Genomic DNA, 23,401 nt, shown 5'->3' on the forward strand with positions numbered 1-23,401 from the left:
GCATGTGTCCAGCAGGAAAATAGTGGTTTCAACACTTTGACTGGGTTGAGTATATCAGTTTACACAAGGGAAAAGGGATTCCATTTAAGGACATGGATGTTTAATTGATTAAAAAAAAAGAAAGACTTAATCACTTAATGATGCTGTGTGTCTTTAGGTTTTATTTACTCAGCAAACATATTTTTCTCCAAATCAGATAAGACTTCAACGCAGTCTGATATTTTGTTCCCGTCACTAATGAAAGGGGAATGTCAGTGGTAATTGACACGGGCTGCACTTAATTATGCTGCTCGTGGTCTGGTTTGTGATGGTGCGACTGGAGCTGGTTTCGCACACAGTAGCAGTGGGTGCGTTTTTTAACTGGGAGCAGGTTGCGTCACCGTGATATCTGGCTGCGGGGAGACCACAGGAGAGAGGGGGGGAGGAGACAGACATGTTAACAGGCAGCACCGGACTGACGAGCGCCGCTCTGTCACACTGACACTCACAGTGGCATGTAGTCCAAACGCTACCATGCTGGTCACATTTTCACACATCAACGATCCCCTAAAGAGTCGGCAGGCATGAGTTCAGAGTCATCAGCTCAACACTTCCATCTGCCTGTAGGTCATGTGAACCTTCTCCAAGCTGGACACCAGGCTTAACAAAGGGAAAAGGCAAGATGTCAGTGTTTTATGAAGATGTTTAGTAACTATCATATCAGAGATGATTCAGAGTTATCATTTATTATAATTATGACAAATCCCTGTATTTACATTCAGGAGTGTTTTTCAAAGTGGTCTCATGGTAGAGTGTAAACTGACAGATAATGTAAGGCAGTAAGGAAAGTAATCATTCCATTTTGTGTGATCATTTCATGAATTTCATTCTGCTGATGTCTCTTTTAAGGCTGCACGTTCCAGTAGAAAATAAAGTATACATTATTATATATTAACTTCTGACAAAAGTATCCCATTACTTTACATTATCTTGATGATCATTTAATCTAAAATTGGAAAAATGAAATTAGTTGCCATGAATTATAATCAAATATACCGTGAATCACATGACACCTGTGTTGTACACATATACAGCAAGTGTTGGAAGAAGTACTTCACTCCTTCACCTAAAGAAGAATTCAAAAATACTCAAACTACATTCAAAGTCTACTGAAGTAAAAGTACAAAAGTAGTTTGAGTTGTCAAAAGCAAAAGTAGTCATTATGCAGAATACTACCACCTTGTACCACATGGCACTGTGTACAGTAAGGTTATGTTGTAGAGCTGGATTGTTTTGTAATATTACAGATGTCCGTGTGCTTCTGGAGCAGAACCTTGAAGTTAGTTTTTTTTGTCTGTTGTCTGCAGGCTGAAACATTTGCCGTGGAGAAGCTGGCTCGGCTGGTTCCCTGCGATCACGAGTACCTCCTGAGCACCAGCTTACGCCTCCTGCTCAACCTCTCCTTCGACACGTCGCTGCGCAGCCAGATGGTCCAGACAGGACTCCTTCCCAAGGTCTCCTCACTGCTCGGTAATCGATCTGACTGCGTACTGATTGTTTGTTCACGACTGTCTGTGCTTGTTCCTGTGGATGTGTTTGTACCGGCTCATTGTGTGTTTACGACCAACACGAGAATTGCTCATCCATCCCGAGCCGCCGGTGGAGCCTTTAATCTGTTATAACTGAGGCGTATGTGCAGGTGCAGCTTTTACACAGCACCCAGGCCTCGAAAGAGTCTCTGGTGCCCATGAGAGCGGTGACTTCCTGAAAGCTCCAGAGCGTGCGATCGGTGCGTCGTCTCATCCGCGAGGTCATGTGACACGGTCAGAAGCATCTCTGACGGGCCTTTTGAAGCCTCTCAGGGGGAGGCTCGGGTAACGGCGCATAATTAATACAATATATTTGTTAGAATAACATGCCAGAGCCTCTGCACAAATGTTGTTTTTGCAGGAGCAGGCCGGAGAGGTGGAGAGGTCTTCAGAGATTTAGAGAGGGCTGTTTTTTTGGGGCAGTGGCGGGTTGGGGGTTGCTCATACAGGAAGCGAGGCGCACACATAATATAAGTGAACACTGAAATATTACGCCTGCTCACAGTCTTGACACTGTTGAGTTTGCCTGTATTTGTGTGTTTGCGCATGTGTTTAATGCGCTCTGCATGTGAGCCGATGTGTCATTAATCATCTGCTTTCACTGCCGACTGTCCTCTTTTTGCTTGACGCACTCTGCGCGAGGACTCCTGAGGTCTTATCTCTAAAGAGAGAAGACAGCGAGGGGGCGGGTCTGTCAGCCTCCACTGTCTCCATCCAGACCTGACCCGAGGTCATGACCCCTGATGATAAGATGAAAGTGGAGGGGGGAGCCTCCGCTTTCATCATCACCTCCCACTTGATCCATCCCACCACCACCTGAACTCAACAGGAAGTAGAATATTCCTCTTTGTCAGCTGCACATTATTATGTTTTTCGTTAGCTAGCGCAGAGACAGTTTTGACAATTAGTCGATCAGAAGTTAATCGATAATTTAGAAAATCTGTTAATTGTTCAAGTCATGTATCGAGCAAAACATTGTCTGCTTTCAATGTGAGCATTTGCTGCTTCTCGCTCTTTTACATCATAGTAAATTGAAAATCTTTTGGTATTCGGTTGGTCGGGCAAAACAAGACATTTGGAGTCACTTGGACTCTATAAACTATGATGATAACCTCTTTAACCCATGCCCAAGTCGATTTAGACTTTTGCACACACCCGCCTATGATGACACCCAGTAAAGTGTATGAACAAATTTCACTCTTGGAGTATATGAGGGCCTTAAAGTCATGACAACGTGGACTGTGCGCATGGAACAAAAGCACTGTCTGAACCTGTATGTCCAAAATACCATAACAAAACAGAAATATTTATTTTCTCTCTTATCCCTAAAATCACATATCAGAATAAAAGTTAGGTTTATTTATCAGAGATACCAAACATTCTCTGGTTTCGTGTGTTGCCTTTTGTCTTTTAGTCTTTGGGTTTGGACTGTTGGACGCATAATACAAATATCACCTTCGACATTTTATATATACAAATATAAATAATCTGTTTATCCAAAAATAATAATCTTCAGATGTATTAATAATAAAACACAATCATTTGTTGCAGCCTCATTTCCAGCATTGCCCAACAGCACGTTGACTGTCATTACATTGCAAAAGACAAACCAGGAGACTTGAGTGGGGGTGGGGATCTCTTTAAGAACTTTTTACCCAGTTTAAGTGGTGCGTGATGTCTCCGAAGACCAAACCCAGCTTGCTTATTTATCCAGAAAATACAATAACAACGGCGCAGTGATGTCGGCAAAGCAAACCCAGACGCCTCTTAATGTGTGCGGGTGTAATTTTACGAAGGTTAGGCGGTTTTAAATCAGGCTGGGGTGTAATTGGAGTTTAGCTCGCCCACTAACTGCCCCTGAACAGTCTAGTTAATTCTTAACAGCTCCCCCTCACCTTTTTTTCCTCCTCTTTCTTGCCCCAACCCGACCAGTGTTTTGAACATTTAATGGGATCTCTCTCGTCCCCCATAAAGGATCCTCCATGTTCCTACCAGTAAAGTGAGAAAGTCTGCACGGTCTGCAGGAGCTTATTGTGTGTGTGTGTGTGTGTGTGTGTGTGTGTGTGTGTGTGTGTGTGTGTGTGTGTGTGTGTGTGTGTGTGTGTGTGTGTGTGTGTGTGTGTGTGTGTGTGTGTGTGTGTGTGTGTGTGTGTGTGTGTGTGTGTGTGTGTGTGTGTGTGTGCGCGCGCGCGCATGCTTGGTTGTTTTCATGTGCATTTCAAGGTATTGGTTGAGGTAAAGGATCGCTAATGAGACGCACATGTTCTGGCCAATCGCTGGCTGCGCTGGAAGGTCCAGAGCAGCGAGCGGCGTAGCTTTAACGTATTTAAGGCAGTAAAATTGATGCTTCCTCCTGTTTTCCCAATTAAAGTTAGAAGCCGTCTCTCCCTCCTGTGATTCCAAGGCTTCACTGAGCACATCTGGATCCAATACTCAGCGATAAGGCTCCCCGTACGGCCAGTGACCGAACACGGCTGGGACCAGTTTTAACTGGACCTGGTTGGGGATTTGGAGGCTGGTGGGCATTACTGCAGGTCTGTCGGTGGTTCTGGTCCAGTGAGGAGCCTCTCTCTTAACACTTCTCTTAATGAAAAGTTCCCGGGTCAAACTCTGGTCTGAACTCTATTAATCCCCCCTTGGCTGGCTCCTCCTCCAGGCCTCCTGCCCCCCTGCTCTGGTCGGAGGTCAAACTCATAAAGGTCCTGGGCTCACTGACAGTCTAACACTCAATCCATTCTGTCTTTATCTCCTCCATGCTGCTTCCAAGGCTTGATAAGCTCACAAAAGTGTAGTGACAGGGAATGTACTCATTTTATTATAGGGTCATTTTCTTTCTTAACCTCTAGCAGTATCTATCTATGCAGATAGTTTTGGTTTTATAAGTCCAGGTTTTTTAGAGATCTGTCTCTTGGATCAATGCAATGGAGGTGAATATGATTATTTATTTAGCTTTTTGAGGTTTTCAACTTGTTCCACTGCCTCTTAAGTAGCAGAAAAATCATTAATGCAGCTTTAAAAATAATTCAGCATGAACGTGTCTTTCCACAGACAGTGTCCCGGTTACCTTGATAATCCACAGACCGATCTGTTTTCATTGGAACTGCTTTCTACCGAAGAAATGGTCCCTATGTAAACTATTCCCAGTGAGGTCTGTGGAGTATCCCTACTAGTAACTGGGTCACTGTTTCTGGAGGGAGAGGAGAGATTCTTTTTATTCATGATTTCAAGCCTGGCATCATTGTTTTCATTTCTTATTGTCAACAAATCCTATGTGCAGAGCCGAACCAACAGCATGTTAGTCTGTCTCTCAATACTGTCTGTGGCTCTCAGCTCAAAACCCATTGGTTTACTTACTCAAACAAGAGGAAAGGGTACATTTTGGGACTATTTTCAGTGGCGGATTAATCCACATATGGTGCAGCAGGACAGTGTATGTGGGATTAAGTCAAAATGACCTACAGTGTGTGTGTTCGTGGTAAAGTAAGAATATGTGATCCAGTGTGAGCCATTGATGCGTTTTCAATAGTTTTGGACAACAATTGAGCTCTATGGCACAGAGGAAGAAGATACATCACTTGTTAGTAGATAGTAGATTCATTGTTGGCCTGCACATGGAATTTGTTGACAATAAGAAAAAGATATGATATTGTGAGACGTATCCCCAAATTCTGTGAATAGCACAACAATTCCATTTACTTCCATTGTTTTGGGACAGAAATCTGGATATATCAAAAGCTGCACAAACAAAGTAAGTGAGAAAATATCTAGATTTCTTTTTTCCCATTTATGCAGCATGGAAAGCTGGCCTTTTTCAGTCAGTCGCCTGCTGCAGTTCCACATTCAACGTTTAGATGTTGTTTTTCTTCAAAAGAGCTTCCCGTGAGACACAACAAACTGAGAAACTGCAGTCGACCGATTCTGATTCTGCACCGAATGCCATTTGACCTTCGACAGGAATCGCTGTTAAAAAGGCCATTGAGCTCATTAATACCTTCAAAAAACACACCACTCTCCTAGATGTGGTCATTGGCATCCCGCGAAGCGTTACGGCACAACCAGTCATTCATCCATTGACTTCCCTCCTCCTGTTTATGTTGCAGCTGACGAGGCCCAGAGACAGCTCTGCATGTGCATTCTGTACCACATCAGCATGGACGACAGATTCAAGTCCATGTTTGCCGACACAGACTGCATACCGCAGGTAAGACTGGCTAATGTACAACGCCAGCAGACCAAGACAGACACATTGGCATCAGCAGCTAACGGCACCCGGGAGTTAATGCATGAGAAACGGAGCGAGAGGGAGGGACGCGCGCCACATCTGGAACCATAAACCACCAGAGGACTGCTGCTCAGTCTTCGCTCTCGCTGTGATGACGTCTCTGTTTTTCCTTCTTTTCTTCTCTTTCCTGAAAACATCCTCTCGCCATTTCATCCATTTCTGTATCTTCTCCGCATATTCGACGCCTCATTAGCATTTCTAAACTGGGACACCAGCGCAGAGACAGGATTTGTGATCATGAAAATGAAGTTTACCGCCTAATTTCAAAACCCCCTCAGGCTTGTTTCTTTCAACTTTCGATCAGAACATTTTTGTTGAGTTACACTCCCTCCTGATTGAGTTGACCCGGTCAGTCGCTCCTCTCATCATTGGCGATTAGCTAAATGTGCGTTGTGTTTGTTTGTTGAGATTGGGTGTAAATGCCGGCCAGATGTGGCCGGGGGGAGTCGGCTGTTTGTTCAGAAGGTCACGTCAGCAGCAGATCTGAACCCCAGGCTCCCCTGCGTGGTAGAAAGGAGGCTGGCTAGCAGCATGACCAGGATGTGACCTCCGACCCCGCCCCGAGGCCCGCTCACAACCCTCTTCTACCTTTAGTCCCACTAATCGGGAGTGGATAAATATCAAAATCTATCGCTCAATCGAGGTCAGAGGCAGTTTGACAGTAATTAAGAAGACAACTCACTTTATTTGAGGAATTTAATAACATGAGGAGTTGTTAAGTTGTTATTTTTGGACTACATTGGACAGTTTTAGCATACTTGAATATAAAAAGGGTTCAAATGAGTCATTTGTTTCCACCAGAATTGCATAAAGTACCTGCCACCATAATAATGTAGAGTGCAAAAGAAAGATATCATTGAAAAGTGTAATTGTTTATGGTTTTTGTTTTGATTTCTTAATCACTTGGTGTTTCTAAAATCCTTGTAGCAGCCCTGCCTGCCATCACTCATTTCAATTGCCAATGTAGCTGATCACACATCAACCTAGTGATTCTGATTGACGTCTCAGTGCAGCTCAACAGGAGCTACTGTTCAGTAGGTGAACAGGTAGCATTTCATTATCAAGCAGAGGTGAGATAATGATGTTGTCTGCACTAAAGTGTCTGTCCCCCTGCTCACCAGATGTTTGCTGTGATCAACAGTTAGTTGTTTTTGACTAAGAAGACAAGATTTAATCGTTTTCCTTTTGTTCAGGTCTTCGTGTGCAGATGCAGATATTTGCAAAAACAATCAATGAGTGTCAGAGTCACACTTTAAAAACATTATTTTTCTTTGTGTAGACATTGTCTCAGTTTCAGTGGTTCATTTACATTTTATTTTTTATTTTCCCCAAAGTCCAACTCCCCACACCAAAACCTTTTTTGTGCCATATGATATTTACATGTCCCTCCATCCTCAACAAACTGCCTCGCCCCATTTCCCACCTTTTTATCCTCTCTACCTAGTTTGTACTTCTAAGACCCCTCTCTTTTATCGCTTTCCCAGGCTAGTAGCTGACCTGCCCCTTTCCCCTTCTCTAGCTTTTAATGGGGTCACAGTTTGGTGTTCAATGTGGGGTTTCCAGAGCAGGGATGCCAGGGGTGAGGAAGGAGAGGAATGGAGGTGAGGGGGGGGGGGGGGGCCCAGCAGAGGTGGCTGTGTTGGTTGGACTGCAGCGTGGCGTTGGGCCCTGACTGGGCCTCCGGTGGCTGTCTGTGGTAAATAAGCAGAGGCAGGTGCCAGAGAGTCTAGACGGGGCTGATTTGGGGTCCGGGGCCCCTGGTATGTGATACCTAACCCAGGCCCGGCCCAGCCTTTCTTTGACTCCTGACTCCTCACAGGGAAGCAGTGCACCTCTGCCCCCCCTCCTCCTCTGCTCAAAGCTTTTCCTGTTTAATGTTAAATCAGTGCAGGAGAGACTGACAGATGGACAGAGGGAGGGAAGGAGGTGGTGGGTGTTTGAGAAGTTAGGAATGGCGCTTGCCTTTATCTCGAAACACTGTCTTTCTCTCTTTAACTCAAAAACTCACTTTTCTCAACTCATTTCTTTTCCTCACCCTCCTTTACACTCCAGGGCTCAAACCCCGACACGAAAATCATCAAAATGACACGTCACGACCAAAAACACACACAACATGAAGACATGTCGCTCGTTGTCTTCGGGAACTAACCGCTGCTCCCTTTTAGCTCACATCAGAGAAGAAATACTCCAAAGCATATTACATAAACACCCTGAACCGCTGATATACAGCTGTGTTATTCTGACACGACTGCTTTGGTGTGTTATGGATTAGTTTGTCTTGGTTCTCAGTGATGAATCAATCAAGAGGTTAACTGACATGTGGAACACCTGTGATTGACAGCTGATGAAGATGGTGTTTGACTGTGGGGAGGAGACGATGGATGTTGCGCTCATCTCGCTCTGCATCAACCTGGCTGCTAACAAGAGTAACGCAAAGGTCATCTGTGAAGGTAGGAGCTCCAAAGAAACCTTAAACGCAACATATGGAAAAGGGCATTTTATCCCACTCTGATGTCGTTAAGTTCTAAGATGATCTTTACCTCCTTGTTGGCCTAGGCAACGGTCTGAAGATGCTGATGAAGCGTGCTGTGAAGCTGAAGGATGTTCTGGTGATGAAGATGATCAGGAACCTTTCTCAGCACAACGGACCCACCAAGAGCCTCTTCCTGGTCAGTCTTGATACTGAAGTCATGACCTCAAAGCAATGAGCGGTTTGATCAAAAGTAACACATTTTGGTAAATTACTTTTTGAGATTCACCAAAGTATGAAGAAATACAGGGGGCTAACTCAGTGTCTCCATTGCAACATTACACTTCCTCTTTTATTAACCGATTATTAATGTGCCGTACTTTTGCCAAACTATATATTTTTTTACTTGATCAGTCCAATCAGCCTGGTTCTTACATCTCACTAACACTCTCCTCTGTCCATTCATATAAAGAGAACATGTAGTGACAAAGCCTCTAGGTGAAGGTAAAGAGAGCACATACTCCATACTCTCATTGATCTTGCTTTGTCTGTCTGCTGGTAGGACCACGTCGGTGACCTGGCAGCTGAGATCAGTGAGGAGGAGGCGGAGGAGTTTGTGATTGAGTGTCTGGGCACGCTGGCCAATCTGACCATCTCCGACCTGGACTGGGCTCTGGTCCTCAAGGAGTACAACCTGGTGCCCTACCTGAAAGACAGAATTAAACCAGGTGTGTGTGAAGACTACATGGACCTCTGTGGTCTTCATCAGCTGCACCATCTGAGAGTGTTTTTTGTGACATCTTTTAAACGCACTCTTGCAAGACATGCAGTAATGCTTGCATACAAGGATAACCCTGCCACGGTTCTCTCATCTATCTCCCTTTAAAAGCAGAGGCCAGGTCTCTCCCATCCCCCATCTTAACCTCTAACTACTGCACCTGCATCCCACTATCAGTGAGGTGTCACTGGTCGTGGATGATATGAGGACAGAGGACCCTCATTAGGGTCTGGGCCTTATCTTTACCTTTGAGGACCAGTGACCTCCTAACCCTCAGTTTTTGTCTTCATTGAGGCAGAATTAAAAGTCTAGTGCTATATATTGAACTTCATTGTTTTTGCATTGTAGGATAGTAAACAATAAAGAATGACAGGAAAGTTGGCACGTAACATGAATGTAAAACATTACATAAGTTACTAGTTATGTTTTCTTATTTAACCATAAACATCGTGATGAAGACATGGTTTGGGTTGGGTCCAAATTATATCTGTGCATTCAACAACAGTAGAGAGGTGTTGCTGCAGGTCTCCGGACTGTATGTCAATATGTTATATGCTGCTTCATTATTTTTAAATGAATTATTATTGGGCCCTTTTTGAACTGGGACTTGTTTATTTAAGATGATGCACATTAGATTTGGGTTTTCTATGGTTCTCCTTTCACATGAATGTTGGACCAGTGAAGACCTATCTAACTGAAGTCTATAACAAGAACCCTGGCTTATTTCAAAGTTTGATGTTTGCCCATATTTCTTTTCCAACCAGGGCAGGCCTTCTTTGGGTGTCATTTGATGTTTCGATACTAGTGTCGATACCGGAGTACCAGAGTTTCACCTCCGATACCAGAACAAGTTTGTTGATACCTTTGAGAATAATTCAAAGTTCACATTTTTTTAGCAGCCATTCAAAAACGTTGGGAAAATTGAAAATCGTATTCATTTAACGAATTGTTCCTTCATATAATGAGTTTTAATCTAATCAAGAATTGATTTTGATATCGGATGCTATGGCCACATGTCAGTTGCATTAAGTTTTGATGGCCATGGTGAGGGTGTAAAACTGATCATATTTCCAACAGTCTGAGAATTTAATGATTTCACAAAGAGATCTGAGCGATCCTCAGTAAGTTCCAGCCCGCTAACAGCCTCCACTGAACCGTCCATGAGCCATTTATTGATCTTAAAATGAGCCTCTTGGGATCCTTTAAAAGTCAATAGATGTCCTCAGACACAAATGTAAAACAGCCCTTTTATTTATAACCTTATGTTTCCCAGGCATAGTTTTCTAGACTGCATTGGTATTAAGACACAGCAGTCAGACTGAGGTCCAGCAGCACCGTGTGTTTCCCCTGGCTCAGCACTCTGTTCTGCACATCGGGGGCCAGATGTGTCAAGACGATCAATGAGTTTCTTTTGCCGGTCATCCGATCAACTTGCACTTTTCCCTGATGTCAGGTTCTGCTGAGGACGACCTCATTCTGGAGGTGGTGATCATGATCGGCACCGTGTCCATGGATGACTCGTGTGCAGCCATGTTGGCCAAGTCTGGGATCATTGCTGCTCTTATTGAGCTGCTCAACGGTAAGAACCAAATCCTACTACAGCTTTCCAAAGCATTATGAAATGTACCATGTAGTATTTTTAATTTTGTTTTTCTATGGACTAAAAGTCAGGATATCTCGCCTTCTTCTACACAGATATTCACCTTCTTTTTTTAATCTGTGTCCCCCAACTTTAATGAAGTACAATACTAAATTGCTGGAGTATGCCTTTTAAATCTGTGTTCTATCCACCTTACTTTATTTAAGTAAACCACCTTAACTGATCTTAACTAAACAGCGATAAAACTTCTTAATCTTAAGAAGAAATGTAAACAATCGGATGATCATATTGCTGCTTCGTTTTTTTTTTGTTTTTTTTTTTAAAACAATATGTATATTGATTAAATCATGTTCGTTACAACAGTAGTTTTTTACCTTTTTCAAGAGAAAAATTTCCAGGGGACATTTTTGACACATGACGTTATCTACTTTTAAAATAAATCATTCTTAATTTTTTTCCCCTATACTTGTTTCCATCTTAGCCCGTCAAGAGGATGATGAGTTTGTGTGTCAGATTGTCTACGTCTTCTACCAGATGGTCTTTCACAAAGCTACCAGGGACGTCATCGTCAAAGACACTCGTATCCTTTTTGCAAAGCTTCGCAGACGTTTCTGTCCCGTTGGATGAAATACATGTTTAGAGACGTGAGATATGGGAAGACTGTTATGAGTAGCTTCCATCACAGTCATGTACACTGCCTGTATGTTTCCTCCACAGTTATTCTCTGGTGCTCTGTGTTTGTCCCCGTGGTAAGTCCTTGTACTGCCCTGTATGTATCTTCACTGTTTGGTCCCATCTGCATCTCAATAGCAACCTCTTTTAACCCCTCGTTCTTTCTTCTTCTTCTTTTAACCCTCTGGGTATTTTAAGCTGCCTGTAATTGTACACAGTTGTGGTCGGTGGCGGCTTGTGTCAAATTACAAATATGCTCTCTGTCAGCATGTTCTGATTGATGTTTTTCTTTCTGCGTAAAGAATATAACGGGAATGTCTGATTTAGGCACCGCTGTGGGAGGAAAGTGTTCACTTCATCACAGGAAATGCAGACAGCGGTTCCTTCAGCCGCAGGGCACCTGTCTCCGGTCTCTTTTGTCTTCAAATGACAGAGTGGGGAGCGGTTGTTCCTTCCCACAGTACCACCGCATCCCCATCGTTCCCCCTGCGATTGATTAGGGACAGACAAAATAATTGATTCAGCGTCGAAACGACCCTGAGAGGATGAAATGTTTTCTTTCCTTGAGTCCTGATCTCAGAAGCGCCTGCGTACCTCATCGACTTGATGCACGATAGCAACGGCGAGATCCGCAAAGTCTGCAACAACACGCTGGATATCATCGCTGTGAGTAACTGACCATGTCTCATAAATAACATTTCAACACTTCAGCTGTAGGACCTGTGGTGCTTTGATGCTGAAATGAAAAGTCAGTATTATTTTTTTTAACAGATTGTAAAAACTTTTTTTTTTTTAAATACATTCAAATTTTTCACAAAGTTCTTTAAAGAGAGAAGAATAGATACAGAGGAAATTATATTTCTTTAAAAAGACAGAAGACGGTCTATAGAAACAAGGTGAATAGACACAAATATTATGTTTTTATAAAATAAAAGAAGAGAAAGCCAAAGTAAACTTGGTTTTATGGTGTTTTTCCAAAGAGGTGCACTGATTTGGAGTCTCACAGGTTGAAGAGCAACACACCAATTGTAACGCAGGGAATCAGATGTTTTTTGGGGTTCCTGGGCTCCAGGGCAGTTCCTCACTTTGCCTGATTGGTAATACAGCCTTGGATAGGAGGTGTTCAAAAACGTTTGGAAGCTTTGCACTCACACTGCTGCAAGTCATGGAATGAAATATTAGATTAAAATTAAGATTTCCAATTCTATGCAGATTAAAACAGGTCTTCCAGAATACTGTGTTCTACAGCTCGTTTTCCATACAAACATGAAACGTTTTGACCTTTTCCAGTCTTCCAGTCAAACACTCTCACCTTCTCCTGATGCGTCACATTTGACATCAGCGATTACCAAACCGATGAACTCCGGAATCACCTTGTGACTGACAGGTGTGGTCAGCTCCCAGACAGTGCGTGATCGCTGCCAGACCTCAGATCAGCGTAATTAGCTGTAGATTACAGCCAGCCAGTGTAGCGGGGCGAAGGAAGTGTTTCATTGAAATTATCAGTGAGACCTATTAAGCTGTGAACCACATGAAAGGCCGCCGGTGGGCTCTGGAGTGTGTCAGCGGCTGGACAGCAGAGGTGAGAGAGAAAGCAGAGCTGTGGACACAAACACACACACACACACACACACACACACACAATCATTACTGCTCGGCTGTGCGGGATCCTTTTGGCAGCACACGCCATAACTATGCAGTCCTGAGATGTTCGCTCTTTGATCATTGTGGCCCTGCTCATGTACAAGCACACACGCACAAGGACCTTTGTAGATGCTCCAAGTGGGACACAGGCCTAATTCACAGTGATGCCACATTTCCAGAGGAATAAGTTGGAAAACTGGCAAAACTTTAATGCACTTCCTCACCCCTGCTGTGATGAGCTCATGCTGTCATGCGCTCAGCGGCTAATAGCTGATTATAAAGTCATATTAAGCTAATAAAAGAGCATATTTGCTATTTCAGGCTGTGATGAATCCGCACGCCAAGAAATGTGTCACTGTCACTTCCAGGGGTTTTGGGCGGGGCCCTCTGTGTGACAATAGGCCCGTTTGAGTCCGGGGTCTCGGCCGGCTGTCAGATCCCAAGGCGCTCTGCTTTGCATCTGAGTGATTAATCCTTCAGGCCGGGGCGTCGCAGTCTCAAAGGCCGCCTTTATCGCTGCCCCTTCAGCCCCCGCAGGGAAAAGAAAACAGAGCTCTGTGGTCGTCCTCCGCCCGAGCTCCGCACGCAAACAGAGGTTTTTATAAGCTGTAGTGAGGACGGAGGGCGGAGAAGACACACAGTCATACATACAGGCGTGTGCCTGATATGGAGCTGTTGACCTTACTTGAGTCATGTGGCGAGTATCAGTCAGTATAGCGTTTAAAATGTTTGCCAATAAACTGAATCCTTTCCTCTATAATAACGCTGACTCTGATAAGACGTCTGTCTCACTGCTCTTACCTCCAGGTACATTCCAATCATTTTCTAAATTGTGCATTCAAAAATGGAAATGCAGCATTATAACAACAATGTTTGTCTCTCTCCACCCAAACCTCTCTGCCCTCCAACATCGCTTCAGGAATATGACGAGGAGTTGGGAGAGAAGATCCAGAATGAGAAGTTCCGCTGGTACAATTGCCAGTGGCTGGAGATGGTGGAGAACCGTCCAATGGATGAGGCGGAAGAGCCCTTCCTGTACGGGGAGGACGGAGAATCCTTCATCGGGGACAGAGACCTCCTGGAGAGACCCGATCTGTTCTACAGCGCCGGTACGGAGGGCTTTGAAAAACGGTCTGCCTTTTTGTTGTCTCGAGAGTGGGATGAGAGGATTTATAACGAGCGTTTGTATTGTTTCATCCAGAGGGGATCATCTCAGCAGACGGTGCCATCAGTCCCGAGTTCTACACCGACTTGAGCAGGTTTGGAGCTCTCCCTTCACCTCACAATAATAGCACTTCACCAAAACTGAATCTGGTTTCAAATCCAGTTTGAGAATCGTAATCATTTTAAAATCATCGAGCTTCAACATTTTTCGGTGAATACATTTAAATATAAATTATTCTGCTTTTACACCCATTTAGTTTGGTTCACACGAACTCTGGTGCGTGTGCCAGTTTGTTTAGTCAGTCAGTCAACCTTTGGACCAAACAACACCCTCCTTGTCAAGCAGTCTTTGTCTGTTGTGTACTTCGTTTGTCGGTTAAGAAAAGGACCAGTACTGTGTGACTAGTAGAAATGTGGTTTTAGCATGAATTCTATCCCTTAAACTATTATTAAATCCATCTGCTGGTCCTGGAGCCTGTCAAGAAAGCCATATCCAGAATGACGAGGCAAGATCACATAGTCTAGTAACCATGTTAACATGTAGACACGGCAGCATGTGAGTGCAGGGTTTTTCCCTCAACAAACAGAAAGAGAAAAGGAGTTCAGACGGAGGTGGGTCATGTAACAATTACATTTAGATTCAAGTCATTTGTATAGCCCAATTACGCAAAACATAACTTTAATTATCCAGAGGGAAATTGCTGTGCATCAGTTGCTAAAAGAAGTAGGAATGAGTTTGAATATAAAAATCTAAATAACAATAATGGGCCAATTCAAAATATATGCAATGCCAAAAAGGATGTTGGAGAGGGACGCTTTCTTCTTCTTTCTCTAATAAATCTGTGGCGGAGTGAGCACACCACCTTACATAGAGCACATTAACCAGAAAACAGATGAGTTTCATTCATTGCTGATATAATCTTTGGCAATTCATATGGTGAAGGCAACAGCCAGCTGAAAAAGAGGAGAATCCTGCTACTTGAATTTTTTTTACGTTGCTCCTTGCTAATGAAAAAGAAGACATTTGTTATCCTCGGAGCTTAGCCAGTATGGATATTTAGCGAACCTAGGATTCTGGGGTTCAGTATCTGGTAACCCTGCACTCAGACACAGCAAAAACGTCTGTCAGCTGGGCAGGTTGTCTTTGTCCAGAAACACTGGCTGTGTCAGAGAGGAAACGCTAAACTGTGAGTGTTTACCTTCAGTCAGCTCGTCCGCCAGCCAGCCTCTGCCCCCTCGTATTGTTTTTCTGAATCACTTTTCGCTGATCTGTGTTATTGAACCAGGCCAGGCCTGAGTCAACAGGCCTCACCAATCCCAGAAGGCATCGCTTCACCCTGAACAGCAGTACTCCAGCTTTGAGAACAAACACTCTCCGGCTGTCCGTCTGTCTCCATGTTTCTCTCTCCCTCTCTCTCTCTCTCTCTCTCCCTCATTCCTCCGTGGCTCCAATATATCAGCTACTTTAGTCCCAATACGCCGCTGACATTCCACAGCGAAACATGAAACTGAAGCCTGGGAATTAGAAATCAGTCCTGTTATCACTAAGATGGACTGCGAGTCCGTTTTTTGGTCCCAATATCGAGCGGCAGCTAATTCGATACGCCGCTGAGATGATGAATAGTTGAGGAAATAGAGAGTTTATTGTGAGTAATTTGTCTTATTTATTATCAAACGTCTCCTTGCGTGCGATAAAGCTTGTGTCGATGTTTATTTTTTTCTCCCCCCTCACCGGCAGGAATGTTTAATTTGGCGGTTGTTGAGAGGCTGACTGTGAGCGGCTGAATCCAAGACACAGTCAGCCAGTCCAGCGAGAGAGAAATCCCAATCTGACTTCCCTTCACTCATTTCTTTATTGTCTGTTTCTGTTCTCCTTCTGTCTCTCGCTCTCTCTCTCAGCTTTGTAACCGATACCTTTTAAATATACTGAAAGCGCCGGGGGAGTCGCGTCTGTGAGACTGTTTTAATTTGGCCGCTGTACTCCTGAGTGGTCCAGGTTAACATAATAATCAAAGCTTATTTTAAACTATGTGTGAAACATGGTGTGAATGGGGCCTTTTTTTAAATGGACATAATACTGTTCAGTCACTCAGAATGAGCTTTTATACCAACTTTGTACAATGAGGATTATCAGTTGAGTTCACATCGATGTATACAGTATGTGTACTGTATGCTGATATGTGAAGTAATTGCAGGACAGGATTTTTTCCTAAGCAAATCGTAAAATGGGTTTTAAATTAATACCTCAAGACTAATTATTCATTCCTGACCAGAGGGATCATCAATCTGACCAATATGTTGTCCGTGTATAGAAAGAGGGAAGCTGCCGCTCAGTAGTCAGAGCAGGTCGCTCTGCTCTTTCTGTCCAAGACACTAAATTTTTTATTTAAAAGTAATTTTTCAATCCATTGTAATCAGATTTTTTGAACTCTCAAATATCAGTCTGGCTGTATTGGTGACAGGCTATTCTATCAAAAATGAATTTAATGTTCATAATGCTCCGCACACTTCTTAATTTCATGTTTATAAAACTTTAGCATGTATCTTTATATATATTCAGTCATATATTTGTGCTGTTTTTATTGATGCTAATTTAGCGAAGTTTCAGTGCAGTTTACTTTAAATAGTTTGCTATAGTTGCACATTTTTTTGTTTTATTTTCAAAGATATTTTCTGACATTGTATTGCATTTTATTGGACAGTTGATAATATAAAGACAAAACAGGAAATGAAGGGAGACAGAGACAGGGGATGACATGAACCCAGGGACGTTTTGGTTGGGAACACAGACAGTGTGCGCCTGTGAACGCACCAACAGGAGGATCATTGAGCGCTTTGAGAGGCTGTCAGGATGTGGCGGGGCGCCGGGGAGAGAAGCGAGGTACGAAATAAATGAAGGGGAAGAAGAAGCAGAACGCCGTCGCGATCAGGTGAGACGTGCAGATACGCGGGGAGGATGGTGGTGGGGTGGGGGGGGGGGGGGGGGGGGCAAGACCTGGTTCTTTACCGGCGTGTTGGTTAGCTGTAACCTGAGCAGTGACAGCAGGGCGAGATCAAAGCGGGGGCCCTGGAAGAGACAGACGTAGGGGGAGGCGAAGGGTCACGCCAAAGGAGGAAGAAGGCCTGATTCCCTTTCCTGTTCACTACCAAGGAATGCTCTCTGCGGGATGGGACGTGTCCCCGCCGCCTCCTGCAGCCGCTCCTCTGGGGCCAAACTGGCATTTGGTGGGAACACCGGGCCCCTTGTCTCAGCGACCCCCAACCACACTCACCTCATTTTGCCGGCGTGTCACAACACACACTGACACACGTGAAGTGAATAAGGGGGGGGGGGGGGGGGGGGGGCAGGCAGACAGGTTGATTTGCATGTTTCATAATGAGAAATATCAGCAACTGTGTCAGGCGTCGTTTCTGATGTCCAGACCTGCTGGGCTTAAAACTAAATATTCAAAGCGTGATAAAAAGCATCACTCACCCGGAGGGATGAAGTCTTTCCTCAGCTGCAGTGTTTTTAACTTCTTGCTGTGACGGGAGCTTTTCGGTTGACACCAGAGTTAAGATTTGACATAAAGCTCGAGATGAGAGCCAGTGTTTCTAGAAACATTTAAATCATTTTTATTGATTCAGTTTCCATAATCAGTTCAGTTCTTCAGCCTTTCTTTAAAAAAAAAATACATAACAGGGTTACATATTTCGTTATGTATTTTGTCTTTTAAGAAAAGACAGATCTATAATAAATCATGAGCGCTTTGGAACTGCTAGCTTCAACTGACAAACATCCAAAATGTATAGAATAGTAGAAACGTTAAAATCCATTTTTCTATCAAAGGAAAACCAATTAGTCGTCTCCGTCTGACTGTGTGCCTCTAATGTTAACATCATATTATTACTGTAATCAGAAACATCACATTCCTTTAATTTATTGGCAGTCACATGATGTTTAAGTTTATATATCTTGTTTTACTGTAACTAAAGTTCTACATGAAAACAAACTCAGTGTATGCTCCGGTCTTCAGTCAATGTTTGCAGTTTAAGTTAAATGAATTATTACTCAACCAGACAGTTAATGATTGGCTCAGGATTGGTCATCTGTCCGTTAAGGGTCGCAAGATAAATCTGACAGATTGTGTTTTTTAGGATATTCTTTAGTCTCTCCTTTTTTTTCATCAGAATAATTGTATGACTCCCAAAATATTCAACTAAGACCATCTGAGGAGTCACAATGTGTTTCAACTGGTCAGAACCTGTAGACTTACGCAACCTGGGACAAGAGATCAGAAGTAGTCAGCTTGGCCACAAGTCCCCAGGGCCTGAGGTCACATCTTCAAATTGAATTGAATTAGCAATCGCAGTGGAGGTTAATAACTCAGGATTCGACTATATGCTCAGTGTTTTTGGTCCCGTCTGAACTTCATGACTCTACAGGTCGTGAGCAGATCCTGGAAGTCCAGGCCGGGGCGTGACCAAGTCAGTCAGCCATCGAAACAGGCAGACATGCAGGCAGGCAGGCAGGCGGATGGTGTGACTCAGAGCTCCAGTGTTCCTCCAGCCTCCTTTAGCCGGGCTCTCAAATCCCCCCTGACAGCCGTAGCGTGCGGAGAGGAAAAAGACATATTTCTGCCCAGAGAGGAGGGAGAGGAGATGGTGGTTGTGGGAGGAGGGGAGGGGAGGGGGGGAGAGAGACGGCAGGGGGCAAAGGCAAAACGGAGAGGAGGAGGAGGAGGAGGAGGAGGAGGGAGAGTGGGGATATGCTGCAAGCTGTGTAACTGATCGCTGGAAGTGATTTGGCTAAAAACAACACGTCATTATAGGCGCTTGCAGGGGCAAAGCAAACAGCTCGTATTTTAGAAGGCCGAGGGAGGACGGCGGGCCGGCCAGCGAGGAGAAAGACGGGGATACGTGTGAGATGTGGTGTCATCCATCAGGGCCCAGTTTATCCATCGACCGGCCTGTTCGAGGTGACCCACCACCACCACAACCAGACACAAACTCCCAGCAGCTGGTCAGAAGATGGAGCGTGAAATCGGCCCCCACCCTCCGTATCCACATCCCCGTAGTAACTGATTTATACGCTGCAGATACAGGCCTTTTATCATCCCCCTCAACAGGCCTCTGTTGCCAAGCGGAGGGCAGCCAGGTCCTCCAGGTTTGGCCGTCAGCCTCCACGGCGCTGTGTTTTGACATCTCTCCGTTTTTTTTTTTTTACGGCTTGGCCGCTCTTCTGTTTACCCCTCCAGCCATTAGCAGTCTGTAACTCACACACTCATTGTGGATGTCCAACACCTGCATCAGGGCAGATGAATATTACATTAACTTTTTATGAGTTTTTCCCTTTTCTTCACCCTGAGTGATTGGTCCGGCCCGGGGTTAGGAGTTGGGGGGGGGTTCCATAGAGATGTCTGGTGTCAGAGCTCCACCTGGTGGTGGTGCCGGTGCTTTCTGGTTTCAGTCTTTCCTCCAGATGTTTGGACGCTTGGCTCCCATTCAGACACGAGAGCAGTAGTGAGGTCCAATGTTAACAATGGGTGATTCAGGTCTGACTCTCAGGTGATGTTCCAGTTCATCCCAAAGGTGTTGGATGGGGTTGAGTTCAGGACTCTGGTGCAGACCAGTCAAGTTCTTTCACATCAAACTGGGGAAACTATTTCTTTATAGAGCTGGCTTTGTGCACGTTGTCATGTTGAAACAGGAAAGAGACTAACACAAACTGTTGACACAACGTTGGAGGCTCACTATTGTAGGCAATGTGGACAGTTTTTGAGGCACCGTGTCAAACTGTGTCGCAGTACGCTTTACTCCACTACATTCATCTGACACTTGTAGTTACTTGTTACAAACTTGGATTTCACACGAGCTTATAAAATGTGGCTGTGAATAAGAAAGCACCAGGATCTCTGCAAAGAAATAAAAGCTTTGCATCAGCTCCATTACGATGGTGCATTTTAGATATCTGACGATGTTTTTTAACTTTTGGGGGATTTTGTTTTGGTCTTGTAAAAGTACTTGATTGTGTTGAGAAATTCCCAGTTGCTTTCCTACTTAGTTTCTTTCAAAAGGATGAATTCATCGCTCTTATCTCTGCCCACAAGACTACCGGGGGCTTATTTTAGTTCATATCTTGGCCATTGGTGCTCACTCCTGGTTCTCGAAAGCAGTCGAGTCAAAGGTTTAAGAATTGTGTGTATCTCTGTCATAATCATGTGAAAGACTGTTTCGTATTTTTTAAGGTTATGTAAAAAAAAAAAAGGTTCCGTAATTGGTAATGGTGAATCAGATTGTCTTAATTTCTCCCATCTCCGCCTTCTTTTGTTTGTCCTTTCAGTTTGTCGGAGCAGTTTGTCCCAGCAGATCGACCTGTCAGCGCCTACGGCTTCCGCCCAGACGAGCAGTTTTTCTTCAACTACAACACCGCCTCCCGGTAAACCTGGAACCCCTGACACATAAAACACTGTACAGGCGTCGTGCCCACTGGGCCACTGAAGCTGCATCTTGATTGTGGAGGAATAGCATCGACACGTGTCTTTTCTTTGAGCATCGCTCAGCGCTTTACATGTCGTCACAGCAAAATAATTATCACCATAATGGTCAGTCAGTCTGTTCATGAGGCAAACAGGAAGTGTCCTTTTCTTGATGTTGGAGTACCAAAAGTAATTTGTCTTATTTGAATATACTGGCACTGATTCAGGGGAAACTGCTGGAACAAACAACTGCACAGAGAATAAGTTGAATTACCCCACCCACAAAATCCTCAAGACTCCATATGAAAGTATGTGATTTATTCATATTATATAAATATTTTACACTTAAAACAACTAAAAAACTCACATATTAAGGTCGATCTTAAATTTCATTTGACCTTTATTCAGATGAATTTGTAAATATTTTAATATTGCTAATGTGATTCAAGAACAAGTGCTGTGAATCAAAGCTTAATACGTCTGTTTCGTGATAAACTAGGCAGCTGTTGATTTAACACTGAACTGCGTTTTTCAGATTTTTACCGTCACGTTTGACACAAACGAATGTTTCTTTTGTAACCACAGCGTGCCTAATGTGATCGTTCATAAACACTACTTCAGGCAAAGAAAATACATAGAAAGAGATAAGTGCGTTTTGAAAGATAAATCTGGTGTTATTGTAAAAAATGTTCTCATGTCAACAAATGCCATGCGCAGACTCAAACCAACAATGTGTTGGTGCGTCTCAATACTTTCTGACTTCCTGTCTGTGTCTCTCAGCTCCAAGCCCATTGGTACATATTAACATCAACCTTTAAGTATATAGTTCCCTTAAAACAAAAAAGGCTCAGTAATCTTAAACAGCTAGTCATAGTACTTTTATCAAACAGGAGGAAATAGTGCATTTGTTGGGGACTATTTTCAGCGGCGGATTAATCCACATTTGGTGCTGTAGTGAGTACTTGTGGCAGCAGGACGGTGCGTGTGGGATTGAGTCAAAATAAACTAGTGTGTATTCATGGTGGTGAAGGAACATGTCATCCAGTGCAACAGTGTGGCTCATTGATGTGTTTTTAAAGGAGCTCTATGGCTCAGAGGAAGAAGACACACTGGGCTCTGACACACACACACACACACACACACACACACACACACACACACACACACACACACACACACACACACACACACACACACACACACACACACACACACACACAATACTTGTTAGTACATGCAAGTAGATTCACTGTCGGTTGGATTTATTAACAAGAGAAAAACTTCCTTTAACAGAGATAATATTTTATAGACTTAAAACCAGTCCGGCTCACTGGCTGGCGTATTTATTTATTTTTTGCTTGTGAGGCCCAAAGAGGTGGAAGTGAATAAAGCAAAACTGAGAAAATGCACTTTCTATCTTATCCCTTTAATCATATGGTGACCTCTCAGATTCCTCTTGGGTCGACTGGGACGTAGTATAGTCTGTCCCACAGGTTTAAAACCACTGAGTTACGCTCTAACAATAGTTGTGTTAAATAACAATACATCATATTTGGGTAACACCTTATATTTCCGGTTCTGTATTTTCTTGATTTCCAAGGAAGCTTGTTGAAAATCACTCTGTAATTTGGTACATATTAGAGGGAAACTACTGCAGACGGACACAGTGTTCAATTGGTGTAGAACCTGGAGAGTCTTTCAGTCTGTGCCCAGCAGGTCAGCTGGATTTGCTTACTCATACATCAACAAGCTTTTATAAACTCCACATAACTCTCTAAGCTTGAATAACTGAGTATTGTCTCTATAATCAGTACCAAATTACACAGTTCTTTCCAGGATAACGATGGACCATAAAATAAAGAGTACACACTGCGTCTCACTAGAATCTCTGCAGTGGACCGTAAGAAAAAGAAATCCAAGCACTGGATTAACATGTCATTTATCTTTATTTCTATGAATGTAAATGAGAACAGCCTTTGTCTTATCTTGAAAAATGGATCTTAAATATGAACAAATGTTAAATAATTTATTTGTGTTCTTTATCCTGTCCTTGATGTGCCTGGAGCCCTGCTGGCCCGCTTGACATATGTGGTGCAATATATCAAATAAATGTAAGGCGTATTATTGTAGTCAAACTGTATTTAGTATTTAATCTGTCACAGATGTTGGATTACTTGCAGCTTTTTGATATTTCTCAGCACAGTGTGTCTGTGATTGTGGACCAAAAATAAATAATCCAAACCTCATGCTGTATTTGTTTTATTGGCAAATAAAACCATTCATTGCTTGTGTCATTTTCCCAACATCGAAACCAGAGAGTTCACGCAGTAATAGTTTGTTTTTTAGACTCTTATTTTATTCATATTTCAACACAATGTTTCCTTTAACAAACAGTCATCCCGTTGACAGTAAATGGTCAAGTGTTTCTGCCTGTACTCGCACTGTAAACTGTCCCGCTAACCACGTCTGTGTAAGATGCTCTACACAGGTAAAAGGCACAGGTATTGAGACTCGGACCAGTCTCTACGGCAACCGCTTCCACAGGACAGAAGCTGGTTTCCTTCATTTTGTGACGATAAGGCACGAGGAGGCAACATGGAGGTTCTGTGAAGGCAGTTAGTTTCCTTTTTAGCTAAAAGAAAGTCGTTCAGTAGGTTAAATAATCACATTGAAGAAGCTGCATTAAACATTCAGAGCATTAATACAACAGCAAACAGCGATTTGCTGTGTAAAGATATAGAGGATGAATGTACTGGAGCAGAGAA

General features: G+C 43.5%; 1 protein-coding gene across 1 annotated transcript in view; it reads left to right on the forward strand.

The window, feature by feature from the left end:
• The window catches only part of kifap3a (kinesin-associated protein 3a), a 29,896-nt gene extending 7,014 nt beyond the window's left edge, over positions 1 to 22,882 (forward strand). The window contains exons 10-20 of the mRNA XM_076082615.1: positions 1,347 to 1,509; positions 5,669 to 5,769; positions 8,192 to 8,300; positions 8,407 to 8,519; positions 8,883 to 9,048; positions 10,552 to 10,677; positions 11,180 to 11,278; positions 11,951 to 12,036; positions 13,934 to 14,123; positions 14,216 to 14,273; positions 20,501 to 22,882. Coding sequence (XP_075938730.1) covers positions 1,347 to 1,509; positions 5,669 to 5,769; positions 8,192 to 8,300; positions 8,407 to 8,519; positions 8,883 to 9,048; positions 10,552 to 10,677; positions 11,180 to 11,278; positions 11,951 to 12,036; positions 13,934 to 14,123; positions 14,216 to 14,273; positions 20,501 to 20,600 — 1,311 coding nt within the window. The 3' untranslated portion in view covers positions 20,601 to 22,882. The remainder of the gene's footprint in view (positions 1 to 1,346; positions 1,510 to 5,668; positions 5,770 to 8,191; positions 8,301 to 8,406; positions 8,520 to 8,882; positions 9,049 to 10,551; positions 10,678 to 11,179; positions 11,279 to 11,950; positions 12,037 to 13,933; positions 14,124 to 14,215; positions 14,274 to 20,500) is intronic.
• Positions 22,883 to 23,401: the final 519 nt, after the last annotated feature.

The sequence above is a fragment of the Anarhichas minor genome, unplaced genomic scaffold (assembly GCF_050575085.1).
Source record: "Anarhichas minor isolate MPS153535 unplaced genomic scaffold, ASM5057508v1 ptg000096l, whole genome shotgun sequence".
Lineage (NCBI taxonomy): Eukaryota > Metazoa > Chordata > Actinopteri > Perciformes > Anarhichadidae > Anarhichas > Anarhichas minor.